Here is a 27,276-nt window from a genome sequence, read left to right as displayed (position 1 = left end):
TGTGTGAGTATCTTTTCCAGGAGTTCTTAATTTGCTCATTCTTGAAGGTTTTTAGTTTAAATCCTTTCGGCAAAAATGGTACTTAGGAAAGTAGAGATCCAACCATATTGACTAGAGATAGGCATAAAGCAAATTCTCTCTTGTGGCTACAGCTATTATTTTATCCTAAGGGCTTGTCTTCACTGCAGAGTTAACTCAGGCTCTTACTTGCCTCTAACCTGGCTCCCATCCACACACAAAAACCTCTCACCCGATGCTTTACACCCAAGTTAAGTGGCCCATTCTTGGATATAAACCTCAAGTTTTGCTTACACCCCACCTGACACTCTACCCACTTTGCAGTGTGAATGCTGGCTAAACCATTCAAGTATTGATTGTCCTCCAACACCTTACTACAATACCCCATGTGTCCAGAAGGACAGACAAGTTCTTCCATGGGGGGGTGGGGGTGGGATCAGAGCAGTTTAGCATTACACCCCACAGGAACCCTAGAAGTCTTAATGCCTCAAAGGACTGAGTCCATCACCAATGTAGATGCAGTGGAATAGATGCATACAAGTATGATTTTGCAGTGTGGTTGTTCACTGAAGTTAACTCTGCAGTGAAAACATACCCTAAGTTTCATCTGCAACAATTCACTTTTCTAACCTTGGGCCTTTACTGTTGAAGAAGTGCCAATTATGCCAGATTTGACAATGGTTTTCCTTACCACACTTATGCCCACAACAAACTTATTTTTCCTTGTGATCCAAGTGATCTCAATCCATATTTTCAAAATAAGGAAATACTGCACTCCCACTATGCTACCTACCACCCAGAGCTTTGAAGGTGCTTAAGATGTTTGTCATGAAAAAGCTTACAACCCTCAGTAATTAATATATTATAGTGGAACCTCATTTGACAAACTTGTCCGTTTCACATTTCACAGACAGAGACCAACAATCCTGTTTATTGTGAACTCTAAAATAAGACTATTATGAAGTAGAGTTAAAAGCAAAAATTGCTTCAATGCACTGCCCTTCTGAACCTTGGCATATTGCAAAGTTGATCTGTGAAACAAAATGGACTCCACTAACAGAAGTTTGCAGAAGGGTTTTGGGGAAAATAAAATCCACTCTCTCGTCCCTGGTAGAAGATAGTCGTGCCTCTTAATTCTATCAAAATGAGGTTTGGGGTAAGAATCTGAAAGAAAGAAAGAAACAGAAAGAGGGCTAACCCATCAGTTTTTGCCGAAATTAAGCATACATTTGAAAAAGGAATTGCATTTCTACCACTTTGATTTGCAAAGGTAACCTTCAAATGGAAACGAACACAGTGCCATTTTCATGACCCTGCAAAAATTTGATTTTTCCTTCCTAAGTGAAGTACTTTGCACTTTACTGAATTTCATCTTGTTGATTTCAGGCCAACTCTCCAATTGTTTAAAATCCTTTTGAATTCTAATCCTACCCTCTAAAGGTACTTGCAACCCCTCCCAGCTTGGCATCATTCGCAAATTTTATAAGCACACTCTCTACTCCATTATTGAATAGTACCGAATCGAGAGCTGACCCCTGCAGGACTCCACCAGACACACCCTCTTAGTTTGACAGCAAGCCATTGACAACTACTCTGAATAGTCTTTCAACTATTTGTACACCCACCTTACAGTAATTTCATCTACACCACATTTCCTGTTTGCTTATGAGACTGTCATGTGGCATTGTGTCAAAAGCTTTACTAAAAATCAAGATATAATCATGTCTATTGCTTCCCTCTGCCAATTCACTAGTTACCCTGTCAAGGAAGGGTCACAAATGAACAGTTAACTGTATAATCTCTCCTTTGTGAATGCATGCAGCATTATGCGAGTCTAAACTGCATGCAGAGAGAATCAATGGTAGCTGTTCCATAATTAAAAGTGCCTCTGAGTTTCCATTGTAAGCCCAATTTTGTACTGCACCCTCCAAAAAACCAGTCTCAAAATTAGATTATATCTGAGCCCAAGGAGGTAGAATTTTCTCTGCAATATTTTAAGTGAACCAGAATCTGTTACTGATTTGTGATCCTTTAATAGAAGTGTTCAACAATGCTGCAATTTCTATGACCACTTCGCATAATAAAACCCCGAAAAAGAGATAAAGCCTACTTTACTGGACTCCCCGAAATGAGTGTCCAAACCTGGGGACTTAAGGCATAGGTACTATAGGCCAATGCCAAGGCCCTCAAGTCACTTGAGTGCATGACTCACTTTTCATTAACATTTCTAGCCCACATAGTTGTGAAGAAAAGCTTGAAAATGTGACCTGAATGTAACCAATGCAAGGACATCTGCCTGAAGCCTGGTCTATGCTAAAAAGTTAGACTGATCCAGCTACATCACTCAGAGGTGTGAAAAATCCACATCCTGAGTGTGAAAATTAAGCCCTGGCATAGACAGCACTACGTCAGTGGAATTCTTCCATCGACCTACCTACTGCCCCTGGGGGAGGTGAATTACTTACACTGACAGAAGAACCCCTTCCAACAGTGTAGGCAGTGTCTACACTGAGTACTACAGCGGCACATCTGCACCTGTGGTGCTGTAGCATTTCATGCTTAGAGAGGTCCTAAGTCTGCAGATACTTCTGAACTATTTTTTCAGGCTATGAACTGACCCATGCATTTCAATGGGGTGTTAAAGAGTCACATCACTGAGAGACTCCACCCGACCATCTCAGCAGAGGATTGTGTGTATAGCAGGAAAGAAGAGGAGCAGATCAATCCAACGCACTTAAGCGGTAAGAGGGAATAAAACTAGGAGCACCTGGTATCTGAGAAAGTATTGCGGTGCCCACTGCTGCCACACCTGCCTCTTCCAGGGTTTTGGGAACCCATGCTGCCAACTTTTTTGTGGAACCTGCCTCTCTGAAAGGGAAAGGAGGCCCCCACCTTTCACTATCACTCCAGGTGGGGAAGGTGATGGAACCCCAGAGAAGGAGCTGGGCATGAGGGGTGAAGTCACAGGGCACAAGTTGGGGTGTGCCTTGGGCCCCAGGTTCCCTTAATCTGTAAATGCCAGTCGGGAAAATTTAGCAGATTAAAGTCTGATTTCAATAATTAGAATTTTATTTAGTAACCATCAAGAATCAGCAGCATAGGTGAACTCTATCCCCATATCATCAGAATATGGACTTACTAGCAGACACTATATGTGCAATTAAATACTGCAAGTAGTCAAAGGGATATATTATATATGCAAGCTCAAAGCCTTGCAAACAACTTGAGTGTCACAATATTAACTGCCTTTACAAAGCCTCTGCAACATCCCCAGAGCAACTTAAGCCTTGCTAAGTTCCTTGGTGAATCAGAAGCACTTATTCTGCAGCACTGAGGCCCATTACAGGGAACGCTGGCAGCAACCCCCAAATTTAGATTGCTTAAGCACCATCCACTATAAAAGACTCTTGCAAACTTTTCAAGGGCAGGGAGAGTGCAAGGGCAGTCTTCCACTGCTACCCCTCTCCTTGGCCATCCCCTTCTTTGAGAGTACCCCTAAAGTCAGTTGCTCCTCCTCCTCCAGAGGGTGTGATAAGAAGCCCTGGACAAGACTCAGCCCACCTGCAGCAGCTGAGTTTACAGGGTGAGAGAAAGCACTCAGCTGGAGCTCCTGTCCTCCCACCTCCTAGACCCAGCAGACCAGCCTCCTCTCTGATGGCATACAATAGGGCAGAAGCTTCGCCATTTCCCAGGGCAAGGACTGTAGGCCCCTGAAAGCAATACTATAATACAAATAAATAGGAACCAGGAGAACAGTTCTAGACTCATTCTTCTATTGACTGATATTAATACCACACACTTAACTTTAATTACATACACAAAAAGCTATATTAAAAAGAATATTTAAGCTTGCAATGTCAAGCACTCAAAAGTTAGAAAATGCAAGAACCCAGGTTGCCCATGCAACCTTAATTCTCCCCCTTGTGTATATGCATTATGATACATAGAAGTTAACTAAAAGATCAGATATTATTTGTGCCACAGGGACTCTGCCTCATTCAGTGCACAGGATGGATGGTGCTCCCTGAATGGGTATCTACTCAATATTTCTTTTTATACTCTATGTCTGACCTCATGCATTACTTACTACACACTATCCAAACCGAGCACTAAATATGGAATTATTAATTTCCTCATGGGCTTTTCTACCATGCTCATCATAATACAAGTGCTTTGCAAACATTAACTTGTCTTCACAACACCCCTGTGACATACAGATGAACAATTAAGGTAGAGAAATTGAAGCCTAAATTGTTAGGTGTCCACTAATTTTGGGTGCCTAGTGCCTGACTTTTCAGTGTACTTAGCATTTTATAGCTATTTATGTTCAGTACTCCCACTGACTTCAGTTGCAAGTGCTCAGTACTTCAGCAAATATGACCCCCGGTGTCTCATACACCCAAAAAATGAAAAACACAGAATTAATGGCCACCTTTGAGAAATTTTTGTTTAAGTGACATGGCCAGAATCACACTGGAACTGTGTGGTAGAGGCAAGGACAAGAATTTCAATTATCTAATGGGGTATTCAACGACCTAAACCACAAGAAGTTGTAGTGAGTCTGCAGCACTCCAAGACAGGTATCTCTCATTTAAAAGTTTCCCCCAACCAAACCATCTGGTTTCTGATGCAGGGAAAATGGCAGGATAAGGAGGAGAGGAAGGAGTATGAGGACATAGGGTTGAAAATATGTTGCCAATGATCATTAAAGTAGCTGCCAAGAAAAAACAGACATACAACATGCTAGATGCACTATTAGTGGAAGACTCCACTGAGGAGCTCAGATTTTTAAAGTGTCACACACCTAAAGAAACATGAATATTTTACTTTTCTAAGAAGGTTGAGGACATGATGGTATGTACTGTGACCCGGTACATAAAATATATCTGCATTGTCAGTGTGGTAGGTACATGAATTATAGAGTGAATATAAAAATCAAGATAGTATTAGCAGTTTTATTATCTCATCTTGATGTATTTATAGCCTTTCAGTTGTCAGTTTTTCCTTTATAGTTCGTTTATAGATTCTTTCTATATAATTGGGTAGAAAAATAAAAAAGTTTCTTCCTCCATTTCTCTCCTTCATTCCTTTGAACTTAGTTTCAAAATCATTTTCAATAAGATTACTTCTTCTCCTTTGTCCTTTATTGTCCTGCTTCTTCCCTCAAACAACTTATTTCCCCACCAAAAAAAACCAAAAAACAAAACAATGACTTGTGGGTATGGCCATGTATTTTACCTCTCACATGGCTGAACCATTCAACTTCCCATTTTAATTAAAAGGCTTGATTCTGGAAATATTTAGTGCACCCAAGCACTTTTGCTAAATTACATTAAGTGTCCTCCCCACCCACCCCCAGGGAATAACTGAGAAAATACCAGTACAAACCTTGTTTGAGTGACCCAATATAAGCTACATACTTCAGCAATACTCCCAGTCCCAATGGTATCAGGATTACAAGACTAGGACATGAAACCAAGTTTCCTACAGGGAAGGTAATTTGATAAGACAACCCTTATAAAAGCTTCCAAGAAGTCATACCCACAAATTACAAGTTTGTTTGTACTCCCCATCAGTTAATTATATTGGAAATCCATGAATTACATAAATACATCAGCTTTAAAATACATTGGGGAAGTCAGGATTTAATAAATCTTATCAGAAGCCTCCAGACCTATTAGCCAATAAAGTACTTACATCAAATCTTAGATACCATAAATAATCCTCATTTCTAGGAGTGATAGTGTAATTGCACAGAGCACAATCTAGTTCTCTCAGTTTTAAGGAACATTTTCAATATACTTTACTACTTTTAAAAGAATTAAATCTATGCCATACTGCAAACCGACCTAAGTCTTATTTCTCCATCAAAAAGTTATTTCGCATACCATTCTAGAACAGTACTCTAAGGTATCAAAACTTATTTATATACTATCCACATACAATCCCAAGTAAAAAGATCAATAAATGTAATTGTACAAACTACTCTGGAGCCAACAGGTGCTGTGTCATAAACTACATTAAAAACTGAAATATCTCATATTATTTAAAGCATGTTGCATCACAAGTTGTTTGACAGCGATAACTGTGTGAGCATTTGAATGGGAGAGTAGAGGAGAGGGGGAGTAAATTAGATCAAAGAGATGAAAGGAAAAAAAATATGGAAATTTGCCCCATTCTCCTGCTTATAAGATCACTGGAGCACTGGCACCTTTTACCTTAATACAGGCAAAGTTAAATACAAGAAAAAGACTTGCTTTACAAAGCTGCTTGTGGTACAATTAAGCAGTTTTTTTTTTTTTAAATCCTAAAATGCCCAAGTGGATCTGAAACATACAGAGAAGAGAAGCTTAAAAGCAATCAGTGTTTAAGATGAATGAGGCTGGGAAAGCCAGCAGCAATAAGACTGAAGGGTGAGTGGGAGTGGAAAACAAGGCCAAAGATAAGAAAATAATGGGGAAGAAGGGTAAAAGAATTAGACAATAAAAAATTCAGTGGAGCAGTGTCAAGGTTCCTTCCCCACTCTGAACTCTAGGGTACAGATGTGGTACCTGCATGAAAACCTCCTAAGTTTATTTTTACCAGCTTAGGTTAAAGCTTCCCCTAGGTACAAACTGTTTTACTTTTGTCCCTGGACCTTATGCTTCCACCACCAAAGTATCTAACAAAAACAACAGGGGAAGTGCCCACTTGGAAATGTCTCCCCCCCCCCCCCAAAATATCCCCCCAAGCACCACACCCCTTTCCTGGAAAAGGCTTGATAAAAATCCTCACCAATTTGCAGAGGTGAACACAGACCCAAACCCTTGGATCTTAAGAGCAATGAAAAAAGCAATCAGGTTCTTAAAAGAAGAATTTTAATTAAAGAAAAAGTAAAAGAATCACCTCTGTAAAATGAGGATGGTAAATACCTTATAGGGTAATCAGATTCAAAACATAGAGAATCCCTCTAGGCAAAACCTTAAGTTACAAAAAGACACAAAACGAGGAATATACATTCCATTCAGCACAACTTATTTAATCAGCCATTTAAACAAAACAGAATCTAACGCGTATCTAACTAGATTTCTTACTAACTCTTTACAGGAGTTCTGACCTGCATTCCTGCTCTGATCCCGGCAAAAGCATCACACAGACAGAGCCTTTGTCCCCCCCAGCTTTGAAAGTATCTTGTCTCCTCATTGGTCATTTTGGTCAGGTGCCAGCGAGGTTATCTTAGCTCCTTAACCCTTTACAGGTGAAAGGGTTTATCCTCTGGCCAGGAGGGATTTAAAGGTGTTTACCCTTCCCTTTATATTTATGACACACACCCCAAATCACAGATAGGGTGAAACGCTGGCTGGGATTTCATCCTGGAGCTCTAGGAGAAAACAAAGTTAATAAGACACATGCACCTCTAAATATACTACCAAGTATACAAAGACTAACAATATTTTCCACATCTCAAGGATGATTTTAACCAGTTGATTCTGGGAAACTTTCATGGGAGAGTGCATCAGCCACTTTGTTAGAAGCTCCTGAGATGTGTTGAATGTCAAAATCAAAATCTTGGAGAGCTAAACTCCACCGAATAAGTTTATTGTTATTTCCCGTGGCGGCATGAAGCCACTGTAGCGCAGCATGGTCGGTTTGCAGGTGGAAACGCCGTCCCCAAACATATGGGCATAGCTTTTCCAGAGCGTAGACAATGGCGTAACATTCTTTTTCACTGACTGACCAGTTGCTTTCCCTCTCAGACAACTTCTTACTAAGAAACACTACAGGATGGAATTCTTGATCCGGTCCTTCCTTCGTTAAAACTGCTCCCACACCACACTCGGACGCATCTGTGGTTACTAGGAACAGTTTTTCAAAGTCTGGGGCCCTTAGTACAGGGTCAGACATGAGTGTCGCTTTAAGCTGGTTAAAGGCCTTCTGACACTCTTCGGTCCACTGAACAGCATCTGGCTGTTTCTTTTTGATTAGGTCTGTCAGTGGGGTGGCGATTTGGCTGTATTGTGGTACAAATCGCCTGTAATATCCGGCCAAGCCTAAGAAGGATTGGACCTGTTTCTTTGACTTTGGGACAGGCCACTTTTGGATAGCATCCACTTTGGCCTGTAGGGGGCTGATAGTTCCTTACTCTGTTTAGGCCTATTTGACACTTCTTAGCCTTCACAGTTTGTCCTACCTCCCTTATGCACTCAAAGGGTTTTTGTAGATGTTCCAGGTGTTCTGCCCAGGAATCCAAAAATATGGCCACATCGTCAAGATAGGCGACTGCATATTCTCCTAATCCCACTAGGAGACCAACTACAAGTCTTTGGAAGGTGGTGGGTGCATTCCCCAGCCCGAAAGGGAGTACATTAAATTCATACAGCCCGACATGGGTGGTGAAGGCTGACCTTTCTTTGGTGGATTCATCTAGCGGTACCTGACAGTACCCCTTGGTTAAGTCCAAGGTAGAGATGAACTGGGCCCGTCCCAGTTTCTCTAATAGTTCATCTGTGCGTGGCACTGGATAGTTGTCTGGGCGAGTTACAGCATTCAGCTTATGGCAGTCCACGCAAAAATGTATCTTCCCATCTGGTTTGGGAACTAGAAGCACTGGAGATGCCCATGCACTGTCAGACGGGCGGATAACACCCTTCTGTAGCATATCCTGGATCTCCCATTCGATAGCAGTTTTAGCTTAAGGAGACACCCGGAAAGGTTGTACTTTAATTGGGTGAGCATTACCTGTGTCAATGGAGTGGTATGCCCATTCAGTCAGTCCTGGGGTGGCTGAGAACATCGGCGCGTAGCTAGTGCACAGCTCCTGGATCTGCTGTCGCTGCATACGCCCAAGGGTCATGGAGAGGTTCACCTCTTCCACGCCACCAGCACTTTTCCCTTTGTAGCAGACACCTTCAGGCCACTCAGCGTCGTCTCCTCCTTGGGCTGTAAACTGACAAACCTTTAATTCTCTGGAATAAAAGGGCTTTAAAGAATTAATATTGTATACCTTAGGCTTTCAGTTGGAGGTGGGGAATGCTATGAGATAAATTAGCAGCTCCCAGGCGCTCCTGGACCGTGAATGGCCCTTCCCACGACGCTTCCATTTTATGGGCCTGGAGCGCCTTTAAGACCATGACCTGGTCCCCTACTTTGAAGGAACGCTCTCTGGAATGTTTATCATACCAGACTTTTTGCTCTTTTTGAGCATCCTGTAGGTTTTCTTTAGCAAGGGCTAGAGAGGTTCGGAGGGTGTTTCGTAGGTTTGTTACAAAGTCCAGAATGTTAGTTCCTGGAGAAGGTGTAAATCCCTCCCATTGCTGCTTCACCAATTATAATGGCCCTTTAACCTCGTGACCATATATAAGTTCAAATGGGGAAAACCCTAAACTGGGATGTGGTACAGCTCTGTAGGCAAAGAGCAACTGCTGCAACACCAGGTCCCAATCATTGGAGTGCTCATTTACGAATGTATGTATCATGGCCCCCAAAGTTCCATTAATCTTCTCCACCATGCCATTTGTTTGCCACTCCTTACCACCATCAACCAAGTAATTTACCCCATGAGCTTCCCAAAGGCTTTCCATAGTTCCTGCCAGGAAATTAGTTCCTGCATCTGTGAGGATGTCAGAGGGCCAACCTACCCTGGCAAAAATGTCTGCTAGTGCCTGGCACACACTTTTAGCCCTGGTGTTGCTTAGAGCTACTGCTTCCGGCCAAAGGGTGGCAAAATCCATGAAAGTCAGTATGTTCCACGTTTGTTCCAGTATGTTCCACGTTTCGGACCAGCCCTTGTACTGGACAGGCAACTTGGCTGTAGGCAAATTGAAAGAGTTGGACTTGAAGGGTTGAATTGTCACTTGGATCTCTGGGTCAATTAAATTAGGGTCCACTAAGGAAGCATGGATAGCCAACACCTGCACTCTGGTGTCCCTCCACGCGGTGACCTTCTTCCCGCCCACACTCACATGTTCCCTCCGCTCCGAGGGTATCTGGGAGGTATCTGGACCCGAGGACCTCTGGTGTGATTCTGGTGCAATGAACTGTAATCTGTTGGGGTTCTTGAGGCAGTTGGCCTTTACATGCCCTGGCTCATTACATTTAAAACATCATCCAGCTGACGGGTCACTGGGGCAAGTTGGGTTGCTGGAGAACGGTGTGGCAGGACGATAAGGTGTCTGGTAAGTATTCCCTGGTGTGTAGTTGGGGCCTTGGGCTGCCCCCAGTAGTAGGGTGTGGTCTGAGGGTGTCCCTTCTGGTATCTGCTCCATCTGCGACCAGGGCTGTTCCTCTCTCCTCCCTCCACCCATTTCGTTCCAGCTTGCCCCGCCTCTCTGGCAGTCTGGGACTGCTCATATCGATCAGCATAAGAAGCAAGACTTTCTGCTGAGTCCATTTCCTTATCCTATAAGCATTGTTTTATTTCCTCCTTGGACAAGTTCAGGAATTGCTCCTGAGCTATCAAATCACACATTCCTTCAAAGCTGGTGACCCCCCTTCCTTGGACCCATTTATCTAACAGATCCTTCATCTGATTTAGATACGCCACATTACTTAGTCCCGGCCCTCTCTTAAGGGTTCGAAATTTTACTCTGTACGTTTCAGATGTAATTTGAAATTGCTTTAAAACCAAATCCTTGAACTTATTATAGTCAGAAGCCTTAACAAGAGGCATCTTACTGAATATGTCCCGAGCTCTTCCAGTCAATTTTGCGACCAATGTGGTCATCTTGTGAGCTTCAGGAATTTTATGGAGTGTGCACAGTCTCTCAATGGTGAGAAAATATTCAGCAGTATCACTGGATTCATCATAATGTGGACATAGTCGCTCCCGTTTGTGGATTGTTGGGGAAGGATGGTTAGGGTTATCCAGTAGATTCTGCTCAGCCCTTGCCTTCTCCATCTCCAGTGTATGCTTCCTCTCTTTTTTCTTCTCCTCCATTTCTTTTTCCCTTGCCTCCATAGCTCTCCTGTGGGAAGCCTCTTTGGTTTTTTCTGCCTTGGGCTGTCATGTTTGCCTCTCTGTTTTTAACTAACTTTACACCCCAGAGTTAGAAATAAAAGACAAACAAAGAAAAACTTGGCTTGTCAAAAAAAAATAGGTTGTGCTGTAACCGGATACCTATGTTGTCTGATAGTGATTGTCAGCCTACAGAAAAATCCTTTAAAAAAAACAAAAAGAAAACACCAATACCTTCGTCTCCAGGACAATAGACAGAAAAAACCTCTAGTTGCTCTTAGCTTTAAAAAAAAAAAAAACACAACACACACACACACCTCTTCAGGTCTGTGAAGAACTTGTGAATTTCCTTGCAGGAGGTTAACTACCCTGCCTTTAGGTAGAGAAAACTCCAGGTCACAAAAGACAAATCCTTTTTGTCATAATGGGGAAGAAGGGTAAAAGAATTAGACAATAAAAAATTCAGTGGAGGGGGGAAAGCCATAAGCAGAATGAGCGGAGAAGCAAGCTTGTGAGCCAGCAAAAAGGGAAGGAGGAAAGAGCCGAAGGGAAGGGGAGGAAGAGGTAAAGGGTCACATAGGCCTGAGTTTGAACAGAATTAAGTAGTCTATGCTTTCTAGAGGGTTGTGAAAACTTAATGAATAAATTTTTGGAAAACTGCTAAGGAATCCCATTCTAATACATCACACTCCTTTCACCAACAATTGGTATTTGGGTATATTCACCAGCGTTCCTCATAACTGGACAGAACATTAGGGTCAGACTTGACAGGAATTTGCTATTATGTTTTTACAGAAAAACAGAAAGTGATTTAAATAATAAAATGTATGAACATTCTGCTAGAAGTTACTTGAGCAGCAGAAGAGTCCACCAACCAAGACCTACTACAATGACAGATTAGCACAGAAACTTTAACATGATTGCAATTTATAGCAATTATATAACCATCATTCCCTAATACAGTCACAATTACAGAACCTACCATAAGAGAAAATTCCTATTTTCAATTCTTATTGCCAGTGTTTCCAAAGAATGTCCCATGTGACAAAAGTGATGGACTATGTCATATGAAGTATGCCTACACCAGAATTATTCATCTCCTAGAATGGCAGAATGTTTAAATAAAGACCTTGGAAAAGTATTTCCCACCCCCCCACCACCCCCTTCATTAAAACAGGAAATGCAAAATCCTATTTCTGCAATCTAACAACAACACTGGATTATAAAAGTGTTGGCACACAGTATTTGCTTTAGCATTCAGTCAAGAACCTTGCAGCTACCTGTGGCCTAAAGAGAAAAAACACTTTATTTTCAACTACTTTGTCTTTAAACTTTATTCTACATGAAAAGAATTACAAATTGATTATTCATTGTGAACTGATGCTAAGGCCTTAGTTTGGGACACTTTTGTTAAGAAACAGGTTAAAAATAAGTGTTTGTGTATTTAAAATACAAGATCCTTTCTAAGTTCAAGGTTCCATTATGATCTATTACCATGTAGAGGCATAAAGCTTTTGCAAACTTTATTTTCTAAATACATTCACTTTCTAAGCGTGAACATCATTCTGGGATGTATTAGCAGGCGCATTGTACGCTAAACACAAGTCGTAATTTTTCCACTCTACTCAGCACTGATCAGGCCTCAACTGGAGTATAATGTCCACTTCTGGCCACCACACTTTGGGAAAGATGTGGACAGATCAGTGAAAGGCCAGAAGAGAGCAACAAAAATGATGAAATGTCTAGAAAACATGACCTAAGAGGAAAGATTGAAAAAACTGAGTTTGTCTCTTTTCCAGACTAAACAACTGAGGGAGGAGGGGCGCGGAAGAGACAGAACAACAGTCTTCAAGTACATAGAAGATTGTTGTAAAGTGAAGGGCAATAAATTGTTTACCTTAACCACTGAGGACAGGACAAGTAGTAGTGGGCTTAAACTGCAGTAAAAGTTAGATTTAGGTTAGATATTAAGAAAAACTTCTTAACTGTCAGGGTAGTTAAGCGGAACAAGTTACCTAAGGTGGTTGTGAAATCTCCGTCATTGGAGATTTTTAAGGAGGTTAGACAAACACTTCTCAGGGATGGTTTAGATAATGCTTAGTCCTGCCTCAGTGCAAGGCATTGGACTAGATGAGGTCCTCTATTGAGGTCTCTTCCAATTCTACATTTCTATGATTCTAGGAACAGATCTTTTGCCTCCACCCCACCCACTTTATATATATCACAAAATATACAAAGTAGAAAACACACAGCTGCAATCTGCCTAATCACACTATCCATAATTAGAACTATAAGTAAAGAAATTGCACAGAATGTGTTTATCATGGAAATCCAGCTTATAAAGCCTGCTTACAACAACAACAAAATCAAGTCTTCAATATAACAGGTATCTTAAGATGATTACATTCCATTCATTTTTTAGTTTTTCTTTTGTAACCAAAAGTACAAAAGTGATGTAGCTTTTCTATCTACACTTTGGATTACACTGTGCTAGATACAACTACATTCAAGACAATTGTCCAGAATACATTGTGTACAACCATCTTCCAGTGTCAGAGCCAACAGTTATAATATTTCCTCCATCCAGAGTGAAGAAAGATTTAAAAAATGGAACCCATGTTAGCCCAAATCAATACAGCAAATTTGCACAGTATAGTTTCTTAGCAGGATTTTTAAATATATATTAAGTCTGAGCAATTAAGTAATTAGTAGTACTGTGTCTATACCAGCAGTACATTGCACTTTTATAGCACCTTTCATTTGAAGAGCTTCAAAGCAATTTAAGAGCCCTTAATTAATTAAGCCTCACAACAGTTAAGTTCCTTGACTTAAAGGCAGAGAAATGATTTGCCCAAGCAACTCACCTCCCTTTAAAGTTTCTTTTTTTAAAAAATACCAATGCTACACTAACACATAACACAACCCTATTTTTGTAGCAAAAACATATGACATGAACCAATGCAGAATTGGTTCAGACATGAGACCACAGAGGAATTAAGGTTAGGATTAATGGGATGAAACATGGGACTACCTTATTTTAAAACAAGCAAAAAGCTTCACATCCCCTTGTACCAACACTGACCCATTTACATTGAATTAGCCTATTATACCTATATGCAGATACATTCAGAACTTTGGAAACACTCCTTTCTCTTGCCAGCATCATTAAATGCCAACTCCAGTTTTGCTAATCTAGCATCAGGGAGACAGTTTGTAAGCAGCTCCATACCCCATCCTTTATAATTGGGGAAATTTGAAAGATTCACTACTTCTTTACAGGGGCAACATGTTATAGTCACACCAGTTTCTCCACTGGTTCTCTCTCTTCTGATACCACCTCCGCAAATGCTTCTGCCTCAATCTAATTATAAAGCCACCCTGCACAGATGCAGCCCGTAAAAAAGATCTTTGGGGTACAACAAGCCCAGTGCAGGATCCCAGAGTGCAGCTACACTGAAAGCCCCTTAAGAATCCTTAGGTACAGCCAGCTTCTAAGGGCATCTCAGCATGCGGACTGCCCCCGATCCCCAGGGTACTACCGCCCACACCCCAACACAGGGGCCTCCCCCCAGATGCAGCCACCACTCCCAACCACCCCGGGCTCAGCTTCCCCCAGGGCTCCCCACCCCAGTGCAAGGGCCCACATGCCAGTGCAGCTCACCCCAGGGGCCCCAGTGCCCCACCCCAATGCAGTAACCCCCCCCCCGTGCCCGCCATGCCAGTGCAGACCCCCTGAAGCAGCTGCCCCCAGAGCAGTGCAAGGACACCCCCCCATAGAGCTCCCCCCCACCCCAGTGCCGGGACCGCCCCCTCCAGGGTGCCGCTGCTCCCACCCCAGTGCCGGGCCCCCCTGCAGGGTGCAGCTGCGCCCAGGGACCAGCCACTCCCCCACAGGAGTGCAGTACTCCAGCAGCCCTTGGGGCCGGGCAACACCGTCGCGGACCCCTCACGCGGCGCGGGAGCCCTGGAACAAGCTCCCCTCCCCTTCGCAGGGCGGCGGGTGAAGGTTATAAAGGGAGGCGCGCTCCTTACCGCGATGGCGCTAACACAGCCGGGCGGATAAGGGCGGCGACGGGGCCGGCTCGGTGACGGAGTTTCACACACGAGGGAGAATTGACCCCATCACCAGCCCCCGACAGCAGCTCCGGTTCCTCCTACTGCCGCGGCGGGGACAGAGACCCGCCCCCCCGCCAGTGCCTGCGAACGGCAACGCACAATCCCGCTGACCGACGTCAGCCGTAGCCATTTACAGTCCAGCATCCGCCTCCAGAACTGCCCCTGTGGTGCACATACCACTTGCGCATAAACTCGCCCACTAAGGGGCCTCTTGCCAATCGTAACCGGTGGTTTGACTGAATGACGGCCCTAATTACCAATAGGAAGCTGGTGGACAGCCACACAGAGCCCCACCTCTGTAAGTACCAACAACCAGTGGAATCGCGGCGTTGCGCTGACAGACGGTTTTCACCACTAATGACAATGAAGTCGGTACTTGTTCCCGTAGTGATAATATAACCCCTTTCCCCATGAGCTCTGGCACTGCGCCCAACTAGAAGGACCAGCTCGCTGGGAACTCCCTCCCTTATCAGCAGCGAGCGTCTCCCCATCCGCCTAACCCTCCGAAGACAACAGTTCGCGATCGTATCCCTAAAGTATAGCGCAGCCCGTGTTCGCCAGCGCAAGGCATCCTGGGAATTGTAGTCTCTTGTATTATCATGCTCATTGCTTGCCCCCAGGAGCCTGTTTACCAACTGGCCAGTCGGAGAGCACCGGATTCAGTAATGCTTCTTATCCTCACCCTCCACCTCACTTATTTATAGGGGGAAAGGAGTTCTGCCGCCGCCGCCTTCCGTACAGTCCTCAGCACTCTGCAGCCCCACCCATTGCTCTCTGGGCTCGTCGCACCGTCACTCGGCACCATACACCCCTTCAGCACAGCTCCCCCCATCTCCTATGGTAACTGCAATGCCTCTCTCTCCCCACAATCGCTGGAGTCCTTCCCACACAGCTCGTCCTACCCCTTCCCCCCATGGAGCCTTCCCATTCAGACAGCCCCACGCCCCACCATAGCTTCCATCCCGCGTCGCTCCCCCACCCCCCTATGTAGCGCCCCCCCGCATAGCTCCCACACACCCCTACATAACTCCCACCCCACTGTGTGGCGCCCGCTGCGTATCTCCCACAGCTTCACCCCGCCCCCCCCGAGTAGCGCACCCCTACGTAACTCCCACAGTTTCAACCCGCCCCCCCGAGTAGCACACCCCTGCGTAGCTCCCAGTTTCACCTCGCCCCCCCGAGTAGCGCACCCCTGCGTAGGTCCCCCAGCTTCATCCCGCCCCCCCGGAGTAGCGCACCCCTGCGTATCTCCCACAGCTTCACCCCGCCCCCCTGGAGTAGCGCACCCCTGCGTATCTCCCACAGCTTCACCCCGCCCCCCCCGAGTAGCGCACCCCTGCGTAGCTCCCACAGCTTCACCCCGCCGCCCCGGAGTAGCGCACCCCTGCGTAGCTCCCACAGCTTCACCCCGCCCCCCCCCGAGTAGCGCACCCCTGCGTATCTCCCACAGCTTCACCCCGCCGCCCCCGGAGTAGCGCACCCCTGCGTAGCTCCCACAGCTTCACCCCGGCCCCCCCGAGTAGCGCACCCCTGCGTAGCTCCCACAGCTTCACCCCGCCCCCCCCCGAGTAGCGCACCCCTGCGTAGCTCCCACAGCTTCACCCCGCCCCCCCGAGTAGCGCACCCCTGCGTAGCTCCCACAGCTTCACCCCCCCGCCCCCCCGCGTAGCGCACCCCTGCGTAGCTCCCACAGCCTCCCCATCCGTGCTGTCGCCCCGCACCCCGTCCCTCAAACTCCCTGTCGCGGCGCTGCCCCTCCCGCTCATATTCCCGCGCACCCTCTGGACAAAGGGGAGGAGACGAGAGCGAGGCGGATCAGGACTCGCGATCACAAACCCGCCCTCCCCAACCAGCGGGAAGGGATGAGTGAGTCGGTTGGTCCAGCGCGTGGTAAGAACAACCCTCCTGCGTCTCAGCTACTTCCCGGATCCCAGTAGGATCCCCGCGGAAGCGCCGCTCGTGCGCCCTCGGCCACTTATTGGCGGGTTCCCCCCCCTCCCCCCCCAGTGGCGGGAGGTGTTTGGGCTCACGGCGGTTCCCGCTCCCGCCAGAGGTCACTTCCGGCGCCGGGGCTGAGCGGGAGCGAGCCCGCGTGAAACCGGCGTCGTTCTGGGGAAGTTTGGTGGCGGCTGCTGCAGCGGCAGTAGTGGTAGGTGTGAGTTAGTCAGTGGAGGCGAGGCTGCTCTCGGCTTTTTCCTTCCTGGCCCCCTACGGATTGCGGGGCTGGCGGCGCCTTGCATGGTGGGGAGCCGCGATTATTCCCTTCTCCCCGCCCCCGGTCGGGCTGTGGGCTAGCGCGCCCTAGGGTCAGGGCTGCGGTGTGTGGCAGGGCCGTGTTCAGTGGAGCTTCAGCGGCTGTCTAACGCCGCATACCACTGTCTGGCTCTCTTCCCCCCTTAATGATGCTCGCCGTGGCTCCCCAGGTTGTGTCTAGGGTGGAAGCTGTACCCCTATTGAGCGGTTTGCTTAACTGTGGCGGCTGTGATTGCGCTGTGTGGGAGTTCATCTATGTAGGGGGACATGAGGCTAGATCGACTTGTTCTTGTCTTGAGGAAGATCCTCATCTCAGAACCACGCCTGAGACCTCTGTTTCTCTTGTGGATTCATCTGAGGGATGTAGATCCGTGACCACCCAGTGGCCAGTGACCCTTTAGAAAACATTGCAACTGTGTCATGTCAACAGAAACCTAGAAGTCTAGGAATCTAGCAACTCAAAGTAATTAATATCCACACAGTATTTGTTAGTTCCATCCCCAAAATGATTTGGGATGGCAAGCATCTGACTATAGAACCCTACTTCAAATGAGAAACCCTCCAACATGTAGAGAGAAGTTAAACTTCACAGCTGTGCAGGAAACAGTCGAATGGTCTAGGACGGGGGTTCTCACCACAAATATTTTGGTGGCCTGAAATTGTGGACACGAACTCTTGCTGATGACCGCACTGACACTTTTTCCTAAAATACTTTATTAACTTTAGGAAAAATAAATAAATATGCACATATATACATCCAAATCATTGTAATTTATTTATGTACGTTTATTTTTTTTACAGTCTCAATAATAATAATGCTGGGAGAAGTTATATTTGTGTGTGTGTGTTAATATCACTTTTCACAGGACACTTAATAGCTACCTGGGAGCCTGTGATAAGTGATATTAACAAACATACAAGTATCACATTTTACAGCCTCCCAGGTAGCCAGTTAGTCTGCTGTGAAAAGTGATATATGCATGTTTCTTAATATTGCTTCTCAGCAAGCCCCAGAACAAGCCCTGGATGGGAGAAGTGGAGGGGAGGCAGCAGGGCCCTAGGGGATGGATGCCAGGCTTGGGGAGGCAGCTGGGGTTAGGTGTGATGGGGTGCGACTAGAGCTGGCGGGAGGCACCCAGGGTAAGAGCCCACTGCCGCACAGCTAGAGCCCAGGTCTAGCGTCTGTCTCTGCACAGCCAGGGCCAGGGTTGGTGCCTGGGGCCAACACCCACCAGAGCCCAGGGTCGGAGTCTGCTGCTCTGTGGCTAGGGCTGGGGATCAGTGCCTGGGCCCAGCGGCCACTGTTGCATGGCCAGTGCCTAGGATAAGCGTCCAGCGCCGTGGTAAGGAGCCTGTCGGCATCCAGTGGCATGGTTTGGAGCCCAGCACCGGGGATCTGCACCCGCTGCCATGTGGTTGGGACCAGCACCTGGGTCTGGCGCCTCTGTCGCCTAGGTTCCGCACCTGCTGCTGAACAGCCGGAACCGGGAGTTGGCAGCTGTGGCGGCTGGGAATCAATGCCTGGGGCTAGCAGCTGCTGCAGTATGGCCAGTGCCTGGGGTCAGTGTCCAGAGCTGGGGATTGGAGCTGGCCGCCACCCGGCTGGAGTTCAGCACCTGCCGCCAGGGATCTGCACCGACTGCCACGCAGCTGGCATTGAGGATCTGCACTTGGGTCTGGTGCCTGCCAAACAGCCAGGACCAGGGGTTGGTGGCCGTGGTCAGCGGCCAGGACTGGAGATCAGTGCCTGCTACTGGCAGCCAGAGCTGGAGGTCGGCGGCTGGGGATTGGTGCCTGCTGCCACTCTGCCGGGACTAGGGATCGGCGCCCGGGCTGGTGCCTGCTGCCCCATGGTCAGAGATTGGTGCCCAGGGCCAGCACCTGCCAGAGCCCAGGCCGGGGCTGGTGGTTGGTGTCCAAGGCTAGCGCCTGGGGTCAGTGGCCAGGGTTAGGGGTTGGAGCGAGCGGCTGGGGGTCAGCAGCTGCCACCAGGGATTGGTGCCACGCAGACAAAGCCAGGGATCGGAGTCCACCTGCATACAACCAGAGGTTGGAGCCTGAAGCTGTGTGGCCGAAGGCCAGCGCTAAGTGGCCAGAGCTGGGGAGTCGGTGCCTGAAATACCACAGCTGGAGCCAAGTGTTGGTGCCAAATCCCCATGGTTGGAGCCCTGGTCCATGCAGCCAGGCTCCCTAAGTCCTACCGCCCAACCCTGCTGCCCAACCACCCCAGGACTGAAGCCTAGGTCCCCCCCTCCCCGTGGTAGGTCAAGTATCCCTGTTTTACTGATGGGGAAACTGAAGCAGAGTGGTGAAAGTGACTTGTCTAAGGTCGCTGACCTGGACACTGGCATTGCTGAGCATAGAACCCAGGTTTCTTATATCCCAGTCCAATGCGGTGTCTGCACTCCATCCTATAGTAAGGAAAAAGTAATAATGAAAAAAATTAGGAAAAAGTAATTTTGCCAGTGGGCAAAAACATTACAAGTGTAGATATGCTAGGTAGCTATCCAAGTTATTGTCTTACATAAGTTTTAAGGGGCAAAGAGATTGTCTCTCATCTGTGAAGTGCTTGGCACAATTTTGGGTGCTGTGAAATGAGTATAAACTCATATTTGCAGAATGTGGGCTTTTCATCATCATTGCTTAATTCAGAAATATTGTCAAAGATCTGGGAATAAGAATAATAATTTTTTTTAAATAAATGCTTATAAAGAATGTCTATACAATCAATAAAACTACTAATAAATCAATATACAGGCTAGGAGAAGAACAGGATTAGAAATGCAATTTTGTAAGAAAGAAAAAGTGGTCTTTGAAACTACTTTTAATTAACTTCTTAAAACTTACATCTTAAGTTGAGTGTTTCTTTAAGAAAATATTATAAATTTTACCATAGATGTCAACGAGAGCTTTAGCCAAAGCATTTTCTTTTTTGTGCTTGAGGTAGCACCAAAAGGCCACAGTCGGGATCAAGATGTTATGGTGCTAGGTGCTATAATAAACACGTAGTAAAACAAGGTTCCTGTCTTGAAAGCTTTCAGCCTATTTTAAAATAAGATGTAACAAGAGAATAAAACATTTGGTGGGAAAGGAGGATGAGGGTAAATATAGTCAGACTGCTCTCTTAATAGGCTAGTAAAGAGTACAACCTCATGGTTCCAAATAATGTAATTTTATATCTATGTATCAGTAATCCCCACGTATACCTTCCCTAGCAATTATGGAGTTTCTCCATTGTTCATTTGTCAAAGCTCAGTGAATCAGAAGGCCTCTAAATTTTCCCTTGGTCTTATTCAGCAAATGAGAAATTAGAGAAATGTTCCAAAATTTTGAAAATTCTCTCCCTGTAAATGACCTTTGTTTTATATCCAACAGAACTCAGTTATATTTTCAGATAATAAACATTTATTTATATGAATGCTTCAGAAGTTACTCTCTCATCTTTTCTTGCTATTGAATATGTTCAATCATCATACACTGCTCTTATCAGTGTTAGGATATAGATATTCAGGCCTGTCTGTAAAGGCCTGTACTTTAAGAATTTAGGTGTATTCTTATCACTTGGCTAGTTAGAGGTATAAAAGAAAGAATCAAAATCACTGTCTGCCAGTGTAAGGTCCTTCTCTTACTGTGACAGTCGGAGGCCCTGTTCTTAGGCTAAGGCCTTTGGCTAAGTGACAGAGGCAGCCATAAGCTGGGAAGAGACCAGTCACATCCTCACATTCCAAAGTAGTCACATTGAAAGAAGGTGCTATTGGGCTGTTAGGAATACAATCCTGTCCTGATAGTGCCTATCACCTCCAGAGAAAGGGAAGTGCCTAGAAGATGTAAAAGGAAATTGAGGTTGTTAGTTTTCTGTCTGGTAAGAACTCACTTATCAATAGACACCGCTGGGAAACTCTTATGTCTTTATAGATGTTGTTGTGAAATCCTCACTTCTGTATTGTTTTGTCATTATAGTTCCCACTTTGCTATTGTTTATTGGCATGGTCTCTGTCTGGTTCTGTGATTGTTTCTGTCTGCTGTATAATTAATTTTGCTGGGTGTAAACTAATTAAGGTGGTGGGATATAATTGGTTAGCTAATCATGTAACAATATGTTAGGATTGGTTAGTTAAATTTCGGTAGGATGATTGGTTAAGGTATAGCTAAGAATATTACTATATAAATTAGGGGCAAACAGGAAGTAAGTTGGGATTCGAAAATAAGGAAAAAGGAACTTGTATTTAAGCTTGCTGGAAGTTCACCCCAATAAACATCAAATTGTTTGCACCTTCGGACTTCGGGTATTGTTGCTCTCTGTTCATGCGAGAAGGACCAGGGAAGTGGGAGAGTGAAGGAATAAGCTCTCTAACAATCAGAGGATCTCAAAGTCCTTGATGAAGGTGAGTACCACATATGAATTTTACAGATGGCACATGTGACCTCAGTTAACTGGTTAAACCATATAATTTTAATTGTTTAAACAGTTAACTTTTTACATGATATTTACAACCCTACCAGAAACCATATCAGAACCAGCCCCAAGCAGGGGCAGAGAATACTGTTCCACACTTAGGGTTGACAGCCTGATACCCACAGAGGAAAAGGGCCAGATACTCTAGGGGTTGCCCATTTTTTTGCCGCTACAGTCATGTGCCTGGCACCTTTTCTGAGGCAGCAAGTTTGGGAATGTCAGGGGTCACTGGATCCAATCCACAGTCAGTCACTGCTTTTGGGAACTGCCTTACTCCTTTCTGTTGGAACTGGTTGGCTACTGAAGCTGAAAAATTGTCATTAAATGTTATTGCTCATGGCTACTCTATTTAAAAATTTCCACTCCTTGCCCCTGACCATCCCCCTTTCCCACCCTTGTTCTTGTGAGAAGAATCTGTCACAAACAGAATTGGCCTCGTTGTTTTGTCTGGGAGCCATAGGGGAGCTACTTATAATCCAGAGCTTTCTACCCAGATATTTCCTTATCATAGAGAAGAAAGGGGGACTATCTTGGTCTTATCTCAGACCGAGGAGACTGAATAAATACATATGCTGCTTCAGATTTAAGATGGTAATAATTGCCTCCATTGTGTTTCCAGAGGCTCAAGATTGTTTTATAGTTCTTGTATTTCAGGACATGTACTTCTGCATGGCCTTCACATAGTCCACAGAAAGTACTTAGAATTCATGTTGGGGCCCAGTTGCTGCCAGTATAAGGTAATGTCATTTGGACTCTCCACGGCATTAAAAGTCTCTACAGGATGCCGATCTCGGAATGAGGGGCATCTATGTCTACCCCCTACCTGAATGACTGGCTGATCAATGGGATATTCCAGCAAGAAATGGTGGCAAGCCTGGAATATGCCCTCTTCCTGTTGTCATATGGCCCTCCTGTTTTAAGAAAAATTGTGTCTTATCCCATTACAGATGAAACTTCATAGGAGCTTTGACTCCAGATATGTGCAAGTCTATCTTCCTGAGGACAGATTCTTGATGCAGTTGATGGTACTTGGGATACAGCCAAACTCAAGTACGATGGTATGGATGTGTCTGGGACTGTTAAGTAAAATGTCAGCATGTACGTACGAGATTCTGCTTGTCAGACTTAACTTGCAGCCCCTGCAACTCCAGCTCAGATCTGTCTGTTCACAGAATGAATAACAGTCGTGGTCCTATTTTGTGTCCTGTCAGAACAGAGATGGTGGTGGGAACACAAGAACATATATGGTGGGATATTGTTCCTACCCCTTTCTCCAGCAATTACTTTAATCATAGATGTTTCAAGGACAGGTGGTGGAGCCCACTTGCAACTCCACATCAGCGTCCTGGAAGCCTGCATGACCTTTCTAATGGTTCTCCAAAACTCCACAGTGCAGATCCCAGTGGACAACATTTCCAGAATGTACTACATAAACTAGCAAGGAGGTGTATGTTCGTGTCCCCTCTGCCTGGAGACTATTGAGCTCTGGATATGGTGCCTCTGACATGGGATAATCCAATGCTTGTTCTACTCTGAGGGGTCAGTAACAACTTGGTGGACTTCCTGAGCAGGCAACTGGTTGCCAGTCACAAATGGTTCCTGCAGAGGTCCATAGTAGAGTAGATATTCCTTTGCAGGGGACTTCTGATAATAAACCTTTTTGCCACTGCTGTCAATACCAAGTGCCAGAATCCTGTGCCCCCTGTACTACAGGAGTCCAGGGTTGCTACCATTTATTTTCCTTCTGCAGTGGTCCTAAGGCCTCTTCCGGCCTTTTGACCAATTCCCCTGATCCTCAGGGTGATTTCCAAGATAAAATGAGACAGAGCCAAGATCATTCTCATTGCTTTCTACAGGCCATGGAAATTTTGAGAGACAGACCTGCTGCACATCCTTTGAATTGCTTATCCCTCTCTCAGATCTGAGCAATATGGTCTTGCAGCACCACGGTCAGATACTGCATCCAGACCTTAAGTCACTGCAACTGGTATTGTGGCTTTTGGCTGGTTAAGCACCACGGATAGAGACTGTTAGGTCTGGAAAATATTAAGAGCAGGAAAACTTCCGCTAGAAAGAAAAAGTTCTTGATATGGGCAGCCCAGCCTGGGCTAGACCCAGAGCAGACATCAATACCAAAGATCCTCAAACACTTATTGATTTCAGGGTCAGCCTCACCGCAATCTTGGCTTGTCATCCTGGTGCAATTGTGTTCAGTTTTTTCTCACTTGATGGCATAGAGGTTTTTCAAAGGACTCTTACTTGCCTGGGACCTCAACTTAATCCTGCAGGGGCTCACAGAGCCTCCCTTTGAACCTCGTTCCGAGTGCTGCTTACATCATCTCACTCTGGAACCGGTTTTCCTAGTTGTTGTCATTTTAGACAGAAAAATGAGTGAGCTTCAGGTGCTTATGGCTGAACCTCGCCACACAACATTCTATAAGAATAAGGTGGTGCTGAATCCTTACCTGAAATTCATTTCCAGTGTGACTTCTGAATCAATCTACCTGTCTTCTTTCCTAAACCACACACTGTACCAAGATAGAAGCAATTGCACACTAAATGTTATTGGGGACCTTGCTTTTATTATGTTGATGGAACCAAACCATTCACGCTGTTTCCTGCTTTGTTCCTGATGTGGTCGGCCAGTCCTAAGGTCAGGTCATCTCATCTTGGAAGCTATTGAAATGGATAATACAGTGTATCTCACTTTACTATTGTTGGCTGGTGTGCCTCTCCCACTGAACATCACTGCACGTCAGAACACAAGCAACATTCTATGTCGTCTTCAGAAATGTTTCAGTTTCCAAGATCTGCAAGGTGGCAACATGGAGTAACCCACTGACATTTGTAAAACATTATGCCTTGGGGCTTATCCACCAGGTCAGGTGCCAAGTTTGGGGGAGGTGTACTGCAATATCTCTTTGACTGATGTAGCTGAGACTCCTCCTCATACCATTTGGAGGGGATACTACTTGTCAGTCACCAGCGGTGGGAGCAACACTGATACAGCCTCGAAGACTGTGGTTCTTTGAGATATTGTCTGTGGATCCCATGACCTGTATTCTATCAGCACTTTTCAGAGTCCTCTTATCATGGGCTTTGAATTGTGAGGGAAGTAAAGGTCAGGATGGCTGTAACTCTCCTTCATGTCCTCACACGGGGCACAGGATGCATGTGCATCCCTGACAAATATTGCTATTCAGAAGAATCTGATTTCATGCACAGAGAGTGGGATCCATGCTGACTAAAACATTTCAGAGAACCACATTTACTGTAGGGTAAGTAACAGTTCTTTCTATGCTCTGTTGTAGATGGTTGTGATTTTTATTTCTTAAAGTTGTGCACTTTGCCTGTAAACTCATCTATTTTTTGTAAATCTGTGAAATTCTTAAGATGTTAGTCTGTGATACAAAGGATAAGAGCTTTTTTCATTTAGTCTTAGGGTTCATTGTTTTTCTTTGAGTTATCATGTGAGTTTTATGAGGGGCAGGAGGACAGTATGGGTTAGGTAAACTAGAGCTGATCTGATCTTATGCCCAAGTTGGTGGTAAACTTTTTAGGAATATATGTGCCCTTTGTTTCAATTTAAACTTTTTGTTAATCCTTGATTTTGTGTTTAGTCTTATCACGTTTAAGTCACAGGCAAAGGGTAACTAAATGCATCTGATAAATATCATGTTTATCTGATAAATGTATCATTCAACATGTTCTAAACCAGCCTTCTTAGTTAAATGATGAGAAAGCTTGAACTGCAAACCAAGAGTTAATTGTCTAAACTAACACCTGTTGAGAAAGTAGTACAAATCAACATCTATATCATTTAGCAGTTAATCATTTCGTGATAGGACCATTAATTATTGCTGTATATAGCTATAACTTGTATTGTATTAGAGTATTCAGTACCCAATTCCTAACCTCTTGTTTGTTTCTTGCAGGGCCAACATGTCAAACATAATCCAAGAAACTTTTACAGCTGGAACTTCTTGTTCTGAAGATGCTGATACTAAGCTATCCTTCCTACCTGAAAAACTAAGGGAAAGATTGCTTCCTTTTCAGAAGAAAGGCATTTTGTTTGCACTTCAGAGAAGCGGCAGGTAAAGTGTTTATCTCATGGTATGCTGAAAGTAGTAATTCTGTTTTAGAAATCTGTTTCTGGAACAATTACAAAAGCCTTATAAAAACAAGTGATAAGTTTGTAAAACATAACTTGCATTATTTATTAGTAATTCTATATGGCTTAAAAACAAATTTTAATTTTCTTAAAGAGTAAGTAGATACTAATAATGCTGTATTCTTGAGCAACCCTGCAATACCAAACCAGTGTCTATATGAAGGTAAAAATCAGTAAGGACAGAAAGTTTGTTTTATACTTCTACTGGGTTCTCAAAAACTGATTATTTACTCGTTTCTATAGTTTTTTTGGGGGGTTAAGGGCATAGCTGAGAGTGTTCAAGAGAAAAACTGCTTGAGCAGTTGAAAGGTAGAGAGATTTTGTTGAATAATGGCTACTAACAAATGTGTGACCATTTCAACTGCATTCATTTGGGGTTGGTTTAAGCAGGCTTGTGGTGACTTACGAATTAGTACTTTTCTGTTATGTCTACTATCCTATGCTACAGTCTAAATTCTTTTTTGTGGGGAGGAAGTGAGGAATTAAGGCTTTGCCTGTATTTTTGTAAAATTAACCTTTAAGATATTGTAAATTGGTGAAGTAAAGTCTGCCTGAATTTTCAGATGGGCTACAACAGTGGTTCTGAGCAGCTCCTCTTTATTTTGATGGAGTGTTAACTCTGAAGCATAATTATGGTAATTTAAGAGTCAAATAATTGGTAATGCTGTACTGCTGATCAAAGCATACATTAAAGAAGACTGATCATATTATGAAGATCTGTGCAATCTACTTGAAAAGGATACTTCAGGATAGGTTGGAGGTGGAGTCTAGGAGATTACTGCCATTTTATTCATATCTTGAATCATGTCTATGATAATCCATTGTGAGGGAGGTGATACTAAGGTAGTTGGAGCCAAAGCTATATAGTTTAAAATGAACACTTTGAATTTTGTCTAGAAGTAAACTCTGAGTCAGGACTGACTACAATGTTGTATGATCATTAGAGCTATTAAGTGCTTCTTATTGCCACAGAGATCCATATGCTATGTATATAATGTGTCAGTGTAACAAGTATGTTTGTGGAAAGAATTAGTGGAAAAATACCCCATGCTAATTTGCTATGATGACTTACAGTACAGAAGAAAAATGAAAGCTGACAGCTTGGAAGATCACTGGACATTTTTGTGAGATGTTCTGTCCCACATACCCCAAATAACATGACAGGCACAGGGATACCGAGAATTTCAGTGCTCAAAGAAGTGGCATAACTATTTTTTTTTTTTTTAAGTGAAACAAAGTAACATTCTGAACGTAGTGTTGCAGCATGTTTTGTTTAAAAAAGCCCATGAGTAAGAATTTTTAAAGTTCAATCTTGCTTTAAACCTAAAA

General features: G+C 44.6%; 2 protein-coding genes across 3 annotated transcripts in view; one reads left to right on the top strand and one right to left on the bottom strand.

The window, feature by feature from the left end:
• Positions 1–7,011: 7,011 nt before the first annotated feature.
• Positions 7,012–15,558, bottom strand: LOC144272373 (uncharacterized). Its single transcript, XM_077830373.1, has 4 exons — positions 15,202–15,558; positions 14,984–15,105; positions 8,737–8,963; positions 7,012–7,378 (listed from the first exon to the last, which is right to left on the bottom strand). Exons 1-4 carry the CDS (start codon positions 15,556–15,558, stop codon positions 7,335–7,337), a joined length of 750 nt encoding a protein of 249 aa, XP_077686499.1. The 3' UTR covers positions 7,012–7,334.
• A 1,278-nt stretch (positions 15,559–16,836) lies between these two features.
• The window catches only part of ZRANB3 (zinc finger RANBP2-type containing 3), a 128,781-nt gene continuing 118,341 nt past the window's right edge, over positions 16,837–27,276 (top strand). The window contains exons 1-2 of one of the 2 annotated variants that reach the window (XM_077830450.1): positions 16,837–16,957; positions 25,712–25,870. In XM_077830450.1, the coding sequence (XP_077686576.1) occupies positions 25,719–25,870 (152 nt within the window). In that variant the 5' untranslated portion in view covers positions 16,837–16,957; positions 25,712–25,718. Of the gene's footprint in view, positions 16,958–17,062; positions 17,217–25,711; positions 25,871–27,276 lie in introns of those variants that run through there. The other variant, XM_077830449.1, reaches the window with a different exon arrangement.

This window comes from Eretmochelys imbricata, chromosome 11, assembly GCF_965152235.1.
Source record: "Eretmochelys imbricata isolate rEreImb1 chromosome 11, rEreImb1.hap1, whole genome shotgun sequence".
Taxonomy (NCBI): Eukaryota; Metazoa; Chordata; order Testudines; family Cheloniidae; genus Eretmochelys; species Eretmochelys imbricata.
The sequence above is the reverse complement of the archived record's forward strand: the minus strand, read 5'-3'. Positions and strand labels throughout refer to the sequence as shown.